The sequence below is a fragment of the Trypanosoma equiperdum genome, assembly GCF_001457755.1.
Source record: "Trypanosoma equiperdum strain OVI genome assembly, contig: ctg_1888, whole genome shotgun sequence".
NCBI classification, from domain to species: Eukaryota; Euglenozoa; class Kinetoplastea; order Trypanosomatida; family Trypanosomatidae; genus Trypanosoma; species Trypanosoma equiperdum.
The window spans coordinates 14,104-23,070 of NW_027123935.1; the positions used below are offsets into that span (position 1 = coordinate 14,104).

At 50.0% G+C, this 8,967-nt stretch overlaps 5 protein-coding genes across 5 annotated transcripts; all 5 read right to left on the reverse strand.

Annotated features, from left to right (window-relative positions):
• Positions 1-939: 939 nt before the first annotated feature.
• Positions 940-1,410, reverse strand: TEOVI_000663000 (uncharacterized protein; the record flags this gene model as incomplete). The annotated part of the gene is made up of 1 exon (XM_067223504.1): positions 940-1,410. The coding sequence occupies one exon, from the start codon at positions 1,408-1,410 to the stop codon at positions 940-942; it is 471 nt and encodes a 156-aa protein (XP_067079605.1).
• Positions 1,411-2,010: 600 nt separating this feature from the next.
• TEOVI_000663100 (Eukaryotic membrane protein family, putative) lies at positions 2,011-3,516 on the reverse strand (the record flags this gene model as incomplete). Its single annotated transcript, XM_067223505.1, has 1 exon — positions 2,011-3,516. One exon carries the CDS (start codon positions 3,514-3,516, stop codon positions 2,011-2,013), a length of 1,506 nt encoding a protein of 501 aa, XP_067079606.1.
• A 426-nt stretch (positions 3,517-3,942) lies between these two features.
• Positions 3,943-4,881, reverse strand: TEOVI_000663200 (rhomboid-like protein; the record flags this gene model as incomplete). The annotated part of the gene is made up of 1 exon (XM_067223506.1): positions 3,943-4,881. The coding sequence occupies one exon, from the start codon at positions 4,879-4,881 to the stop codon at positions 3,943-3,945; it is 939 nt and encodes a 312-aa protein (XP_067079607.1).
• A 422-nt stretch (positions 4,882-5,303) lies between these two features.
• On the reverse strand, positions 5,304-6,533 carry TEOVI_000663300 (nonspecific lipid-transfer protein, putative; the record flags this gene model as incomplete). The annotated part of the gene is made up of 1 exon (XM_067223507.1): positions 5,304-6,533. The coding sequence occupies one exon, from the start codon at positions 6,531-6,533 to the stop codon at positions 5,304-5,306; it is 1,230 nt and encodes a 409-aa protein (XP_067079608.1).
• A 304-nt stretch (positions 6,534-6,837) lies between these two features.
• TEOVI_000663400 (tRNA-methyl transferase, putative) lies at positions 6,838-8,511 on the reverse strand (the record flags this gene model as incomplete). Its single annotated transcript, XM_067223508.1, has 1 exon — positions 6,838-8,511. The coding sequence occupies one exon, from the start codon at positions 8,509-8,511 to the stop codon at positions 6,838-6,840; it is 1,674 nt and encodes a 557-aa protein (XP_067079609.1).
• Positions 8,512-8,967: the final 456 nt, after the last annotated feature.

Consider the following 8,967-nt stretch of genomic DNA (forward strand, 5'->3'; position numbering starts at 1 on the left):
AAAGAGCAAAGTGAGCAACACCAAGAGAAATAATAATAATAATTATTATTATTTTTTGAGACTCACACAAACAGGGTACAGTTTCCAACGGCCTCAATAAAAAAAGAGTGCGTGGATAAGGGGGGAAAAGAGATATTAAACAGGGGAAGAAATAAATAAGAAGGAAAAAAAAAACAAAAGTAGATCAGGATGAAAACATTTCCCTTGAAATATATTTGTCTTGACAAATCCAGAAGATGATATAAACCCCCTCACAACACCCATTACCCATTTCGGCCTTTTACAACAGCACACAAAATTAGGCAGTAAATTCCCCGTTTCGAGCCCCCCCCCAAAAAAAATGCGTTTCGGCCCCTCAACTCCCGGTTGTGAATGTCGTGGTAATAACGATAAAAATATTGAAATAATAATGAAAATCAAAGTAGTTATGAATTAAATATACCTACGCTCGCTCTCTTCCTCTTCCTCTTCCTTTCCCTCTCCCTCCCTTTTCATCATTTCTATATTTTGATCACTTACTGAATAGTTCTTTTTTTTTTTTTAAGTCTGAACAATGGGTTGCCAGTTCAATCGGCATAATATAATTTCGGGTTTGGTATCAACTTGGCAGTTACGTTACCATCACCCCAAATCCTCCCCGTTTCATCACTATTTTATTTTTCCCCCTTCTTGATTTCTGTATGTTTACATTATTTACCATATTCGCACCACCTCATCCGCCACGTAAGTCACAGATGTGTCTGCTGCCTCTAAGTACCTTTAATCGCGTTTATACATTTGATGAATTCATTTACAGTTGTACATAACTTCACATTACCTCGGAGAAAAATAAAATTAATACAAAAAAAAGAAAAAAGACAGTTGTACATCCGTACATATATTTAATATATATATATATATATATGCCTGTTCACTTATACGCATCTGTACACCGAAATGTCAGCGGAGCAGGCGACAACCCGGAGTAAAGAACTGCATCCTACTGGCATCCGGCACTATACGCCAGGAGCCAATATTAATACTGCGGAACTCTTGGCAGCAGGCACACGGGGCACAGCAACAGAAGACACAGAAAAAGTCACCAATGATATTCCCAGATGTGCCAGTACGCTTGCGGAGGTTGTAACGTGTGAACCAGCGGGCGCATGGACAAAGGAGAACCATGAGGCAATGCGGCCAAACGGAACACACATCGCCCAAACTCGACGCATATGTTTTGCACAAGATACAAGGTGAACAGAATAAACAGTTGAAGATGCAGAGAAGTGCGTTGGCAAAATCAGGGGCGCCGCAGCAGGGCGCCAATCGCCAAAACTCCCAAACGAATCCGGCGGTACCATTCCAGCCGCATTGGTCAAAGCCAATGATACCGAGGAACCCCGTACGGTTAATCTCAGCGCAAAGAGACATGACTTTGGAAAAGAAGTGCGCGCTTAATTCCCCTTAGTTGAAAAAAAAAGGGGGAAAAATAACTGAATGTTGACGCCGCGGCAATGTTGTGTGGCCCTTCTTAGCGGGTGCTCTTTCACCCTTTTGTATCTACTTGGGGTACAAATGGGCAAGGTGTTGTTAGATGTCTGTCCACTTCGCAACCTCAAAACGTTTAGTCAAACCTTCGCCACAAAAAGCCTATGCAGGCAATAGTGATAACTTTTGTTTTTTCGATAGCTTGTCTGCAGATGAGAAGGTGTGGGGGTGGTTACGGGATGTACAAGGTAGAGTATGGCAGTAGACGAAATACAACTTGACGAAGAAGCAACCAAACATCACGGCAAAATACGTGTAAAGTTACCTATAAAGAAGGGAAGTAAAATACCAAGAATAATTTATACGGTGGACCACATAGAAAGAAGAATTATATGTAGGGTGGTAGTGACGAGAGAACCCGTTGCGGCACGTAGCAAAACTGACGAAAGGGAAGAACATATGGACAATTAAGCGTACATGCAAACAACGACAAGGGTCATATGTGTATACATGTACTACTACATAGGCCTTGCCTTTCCATCACTAACGCCGTAACTTCCCCACCTGAAGGTCGAAGGGATCGAGTGTCATGAGGGAGCATAGAAATGAGGTGAGTTGAAGCACCTTCGCAGTCCCATGCATGGGTTCCTCGCCGCGTTGCTTTCGTACTCGCGGGGGAGTTGCGAGTGGCGATACGCCATGAAGTTGACTCCCTACAGTGTTTTGCCACTTTGAGTACTGACATTCTCCCGCACAAGATTCGGCGCTGAGCATCGATCGCACAACAAATCGCATGGACACACTGTGGATGAGCTCCGACATGAACACCTTCAACAACATCACAGCAACAAGGACAAGCAGCAACAGCAATGGAGCGTTTCTAAAGAGTGCGTGAGCGATAGGTGAAAAACTCCACAGAAGGAGTGCGGCGTATGGGACCGGAACAAACCCCGTCCGTCGAACATATTTGGGGAAAAAACCATCGCTCGGCCGCAGCAGTTTGCGCAAATCCTGAGAGTCGTACAGCGCACTATCCACACAGCAGGCTCGGATATGCGTGAGTCGCCACAGCACCGTTTCCGCAGCCATATCGATAAGGGTGAGTTGCGTGAAACTTCGGTAGACGCTAAGAGAAATACCATTGAACTTCGCCACGAAGAGATGCTTCGTAAAATCCACTGCTACTTCCGACAGAAGTACAAAAAGTGTATCGGCAAAATCCAGACCACAGAAGCGTTCGTGCATGTGCTGCATAACCATAACAAGTACAAACAAAAGGAACTTCACGCGCTCAATTGCGTCTGCTGCCGCTACAGAGTACAATGACTCCCTGTTGTGTTTTTTGTACACAGCCCCCTTAAGTTCACTCAAGCTGCTGCTGACGATGAGAGTAAGAAGCAAATTCCCTTCCGAGTTAACTGCAACGTTGAGCGTTACAACAGAGAGCAGCAGTACAACAGCATGAGCAGCGACACTCACCACAGCCACGACAGCGCTCAGCACAGGGAGCCACGTGGCGGCGAAGCGCTCACACTGCTCACCACAGGTTTGTGCGGCTCCCCGCCAATCCCCCACACACGCCGTGAGCACCTCCGTCGCCTCGTGCGAAAGCGCTGACAACAGCTTGTCGGCAACTTCCAAAATGTTGAAGACCATCATGAGCTTGATGAAAGAAGTGCGACGCACAGCATGATAGAGATACGCATAAAGCTCCACGGTCTTGAACGACAGGAGAGTGTAAGTAAGCACACCTACGACGATGAGCACCAAAGCCACTGCATCCCGCCGCTCAAAACGGTGCACACTAACGATCAACTTGAGTGGAAGAATCAGAAGCGACAGAAGATTCTCCACCATGCCAAGTATTGTGAGGGCAAAAAAGTACTCAATGTCAACGAACATATCGGGCATACGAACAAAGTGCCGAAGCTGCTTAACGAAGCCTATGTCCTGTTGCCCGCACATGGTGCTACCTTCGTGGCGTGAGGCATCGGGGCAGCGCTCCCGGTCTGACGGACCAAAGAGACTGCGCAGCAGCCGCGCTTGCATTTGGCAGGTAACCAACACCGGCTGGCGCGAGCCTCTAATGCTTTGGGAAAAAAGTGTTGGCCGCAGGAAGAGAGAAAAGGAGTAAAAAAGAGACAAGACGGTCATACAAGTGGCTTTGAGGATGCACACCTGAATGTCTGCAAGGATAGGAGTGATACAATCAAAAGGGATTGATTCCAAAAGCAGAGACACGTAACACCGGCCGCCATGCACAATCACACATACCTTCCCCTGTGCATTCATATGACGAGAATGCAACTCAAACCCCGTAGGGAGCAGTGAGCAGTCTCGTTCGAGACGTAGCCACGTGTAAACAGATGATCCGAAGAAGGTGGTGCGGCAACAAACATACAGGATCCGATACGGAGGGTGGAACAATAAAGCCAGTCTTTCCTCCCTCTTCGCCGTTCAACAACATCTAGGAACTCACACTACAGCAGCATCGTGCTGGGTTGCAGCGGTGTCTGCCGTTGTCTGTTGGACCCTGCTGCTGAGGGCAGCGAGCGCGATATTTCGACGACGTTGTGCCTCTTCTTCTGTAGATCCCGGGAGTAACGCCCCGGCCGCAGCACCTTGAAGAACAGGTACCGCAACGGTGTCAGTGATGCCTCCATACCCGCTTCCAGCGCGGCTGCCATCCCCACTACCCTGTTGCCGTGGCGCTTTCGATACCATGCCGCAAAGCTTGAGTAAAGGTTCCAAAAGCACACTCAGGGGCACCACCGAGGGCGTGTTAAGAGCCGACTGCAGATACCAAGTCGTGAGAAGCCCAAGGAGCGCTGGAGTGAAAACGCTGCCCAAGAAAACTTTGGTTCCTCCAACATCGTTCTCTGTGATGCGGTGCTGCCCGCGAAAAAGCCAGTCAATTACAAGTGTAATTGCTAGTAACGCCGTTGGTACGTGCTGCCGCTGCACCTGGCGCGGAAGTTGGGACGGAGAAGCAGGAGACCTTGGCGAAACCCCCACCCACGGAACAAGAATGCCCGAAGCCGCAGGCCACACCCCACAGTAGCACTGAAGGAACCACGTGAATCCAACGTTGTACAGTAACGCGCTCAGTATGAGCAGTGTAAGGGAGGCAGACACAGTCGATGCAGCAATTAATCTCACCAGAGCTCGGGTCCCGATGATGCTCTCCACTGCCACACCGAAAGTTAGCATGTAAACCGCGCTGCAAACAGCCAGCACTATATTGGTCTCAACTACGACGTACGTGATTAGGTTCCAAGGGTAGCTTCTGGCAGAAAAAGTGTGGGCGGGGATGAAACCAAGCACGCGCGGAACCACGGTGGAAAAAGTACTGAGCAGAGCTGTTCCACACAGCACGGCGGCAATTGCTCCGCTAACTGCACCCTCACCAGCCATGCGACCGCGGCCGCCACGTCAAGTTATATGAAGCTTAATATAGGAAAGTTCCTAAGGGTCTTTTCACGATGTTAAGAGCAAGAGGGAGGACGTGAAAGTAGAAGGAAAGACAACGACCGCACTGCCAAAGTAAGCGGGCGATCGAAAAGATAGAAAGTCACACTTGTTTTTCTTTTCGAATGCCGTTAATTGCTGACCTTTACTTGTCATATACACACCAAAATCCACTGATAGAGGAACAAAAAACCGGAAGCCACACGTGGGCAACGCTCGGAGAGGTAACTGTATCCACTATGATACAAAGGGGGAGAGTACACTCGACATCACTGAGAGAGGAAGCATATTTAAAATTCTTTACTAAAGTGTCGCAATGAAGTCCAACATTGTAAACCAGAAAGGTGCAACAGAGCCTTACGGGTCCCCTACAAGTCACTAATCAAAATGGCAACGGAGGAGGCGGAGAAAATGCCACCATTTCCGTATACCAGGGCCCGTTTTGGTACCGGTGTAAGCTGGCGGTCCCCTGCCTCCTCAGAAAGCTGCGCTATAGCTTCAGTTATGTTGTACATCGCTGGAACTTCCCACGGGGCACCAAAGCACTGCAGCCCACCATGTGTGTTGATAGGGAACTTGGAAGGGTCCAATACGCCCCCGTTGTTGAGCATTTCGTTATAGGCTGTTTCCATGAATTCACCGCCCTTTCCCTCGGGGCACAGGCCAACCGCCTCAACAGCCTGAATCAAACAAATAGGAAAGCAGTCATACAAACCAAAGAAGTGAATATCGCCCACGTTCAGATTAGCGGAGAGAAACGCATCCCGAGCAGCATGACGACAAGAGAAAATATCCGGCACGATGTCATCGCTGGAACCTGGTGGAAAAAGTGGACCAGACGCTTCTGCGACGCTGGCGATTATCGGCTTTGAGCCGCCTAGGTGCCGTTGCTCCTGTTTCCCCTGCGCAAAGTGTTCGGCGTAGTGCGCTTCGCCTGAAACAATGAGAGCCACGGCACCGTCCGCGCGTCGGGCACACTCTAGCAAATTCGTGACTGGCGCCACACAGCGGGAATGCAACACCTCATCAAGGGTGTAGGCTTTCCGGCACATTGCCTCGGGATGCCTCTCAGCCATTTTACTCATCAGTACGGGCACCATGGCTAGCTGCTCACGTTTCAAGCCATAGCGACTCATGTACCACTGAGCATAGCGGTCATAACCATGTGGAATGCACGGCTCTGGCAGCCCGCTTCTCCGCAGCGATGCATTGGAGCGCTCTGCAAACGCGCCACTTCCCATGCTCAACACGGCATCTGCGGCAATGACAGCAACCGTCTGTGCGCATCCAGTCCGCACCAAATCCACGGCCATCCCAAGAGCCGTAATAGGACCTGCCCCACCCGTGTCGACGGTGCGAACTATAAACTTTCCCTTCGTGGGGAATAGGCCAGCCACTGTGGCTATGTGGTGTGCTTGCATGAACTGTGGGCTTGCCAACGAGGGCACCGCGATGAGAGCTTGCAAGTCACACTGCTTCATGTTTGCATCAACCAGGGCACATTTGAGAGCGGATGCAGCAAGTTCGTCGACTGACTTATGCAGCTTACCAATACCCGTGCGACCGACACCGACAATGCGCACAACCTGAGATGCCATGAGTCGTTGAAGGCTAGTATCTTAGTCTGTTATTACCTTTTCAGCTGCTTTCGTAGGGATATCAGGGTGCCAGAATGAAACGAGAACTTGCGCACCGCACAAAAAAATATCGTCCCCCCAAATTGTAACCAAGTTCCCACACTACCAGAGATACCGAACAGCCCACCTCCCCCCAAAAAAAAATTTCGAACCGCCCCAACGCAATCTTTCAATTAACACCATTATCATACTTTTGCCTCGGCACAAGCACGTGTATATGACTCCCCCATGTATTTACCTACAGCACTTTAACACCGTCCCCACGCTAAATAATCCAACCACTGGCTACCACATACCACGAAGCAGAATGCACAGCGGAGCTCACAGACAGCGTAACTGGATTAATGGGGCAGTACCCAACCAGCGTCTGCCCGGCGGTGGCAGCTCGGACCGGCGTGTCAAACTCAACGACTGCGAAGTTGACGCTCGTTCCACCAGCGAACTCTTGGACCTCGCATGCGCGAAACCGTAGCACTGCCGGATGCAGAGGGTCCTGGTGCCGTGTACAGCAAGAACATCGCAGACACACCTCTTCCCCTTCCTCTCCATGCCGCGGTGATCTCGATGGTGGGAATGCCAGAGACAACATCAGCAGCTGCGTCATACGTAGTGGAAGTACAACATCGCTCAACTTGACAAGTGTGTTATACAGAAGTGGGTGGTTCCATCGATTCACCAGCCACACATTTCGCAGGTACCGAATGCAGCAGTTTTCCCCACACTTCTCATACCCATGGATGGGTGACACCTCTTTCCGTTGCACGTAGTAACATCTCGGGGACCCGCTATTCCCGGCTGCACCGCGTATCCGCTGTCCAACTGTGAGGTAATGAGCCGGCAGCAATGTCCGATCTTGCCTTCTTACAATTCCTGGAATGTTGAGGTGGTCAGCCGCTATTATTTGCTCCGTCTCGGCATCCAGATATTTTGTCTCTTCATCCGCGTGAACACCTTCTCCACCGGACTCTTCTGGAGCCGATGCCATGTACTCCGTGAGGAAGGCACCGAATCCACCACCCTTCCCTGACTTTCGCTTATATCGTTCACCTACAAAGCACAACCCCGTACTTGTCTTCTTTGCACTGACACGTGTCAGACCAAGATGGGAAGCAACTACTCGAACATCCGCCTTGCGCTGGAATACATGACCTAATGGAAAAATCACGTTCGACAGCTGCAGCTGCGAGAGACGTGACAAAAACAGTGTTTGATCGTTGAGATCTTGCCCTGCAGTGAACGGGCGTGCAATGACACGTGTATATCTACCGTTCCCCGACTCACTTGCCGCAGCTGAACAAAATACGGTGTCTGCTAGAGAAATGGTACGCGCGTAGTGGCCCGTTGCGACATATTGGGCTCGTCCTGACGTATGCAATGCGTGAAGAAGTGCACCAAACTTTATCTCCGAATTGCACAGGACATCAACGTTGAGCGTGTTGCCGCGTGCGTAAGAATTCAGCATTCGATCAAAACACGACGTTACGTAGTGGGAGCTAAAGTTGAACAGTGGAAGAGCTTCACTCTCTGACAGCAAACCCGCAAAGCGCGCCACTTCAGCAGCGTCGTGGTAATCTTGCTCCGCAGCCTCACACCATCTACGCCGATGATTCCCTCCAACATTCTCACATGTATCACTCGCACTGCCATCAGAGTCCTCGCTCACATCGTCCCAGTTTTTCATGAAGAGAGGGAAGTAATGCACTGCAGTGGTAGGGTTTTGTTGCATCGGAGTTGTTGCACTACTTTGAGTGATGTCTGCCCATGCCCGCCGCTTCACGATGGCGTCCATCACGGTGTCTAATGGGAGGGGACGCGGTGACCGCCAGAGCGCTTCCACGTCTCGCCATGTACTTACGCAACGACATAGGAAAAGCGCAGCGACGGCACTGTCTACTCCACCTGACAGCGCGACAGCTACCCTCACCGCCTGGGACGTCATGCACCGAATCGTGCTCCTTTCCCTTTGTTGCTTGCGTATAGCAGAAAACACCACCAAATGCTACGCTATGAAGCCGATGTGAACATGAAGGCCTTCTTTGCGGCCTGCCCTTGAGATAAAAACACCACGTTGCCTTCAAACGTAATTAGGGGGAAAAAGAAGGAAAGCGGGAGGTACAAGAGAATGCTGGATACCCAGAATGGGTGGAAAATAGCAGTACAAAGAGATAGGAGGAGCCGACGGGTATGAAAAGGACTAACAAACGCGCTGCAAGCAAACAGAATAAAACAGCAAAGACACACGCAAATGTGGTCGAAGGAGGTAAGCAAAAAAGTCATTTGGCTGTGGAACCGCGTACGGCCTCTTCCCCAACACGGGGAAAACGGAAGGAGGTATGGGGCCAATTTGAGGAACAGACAGACAAGAATGGTAAGGGGCTATATATATATATATATA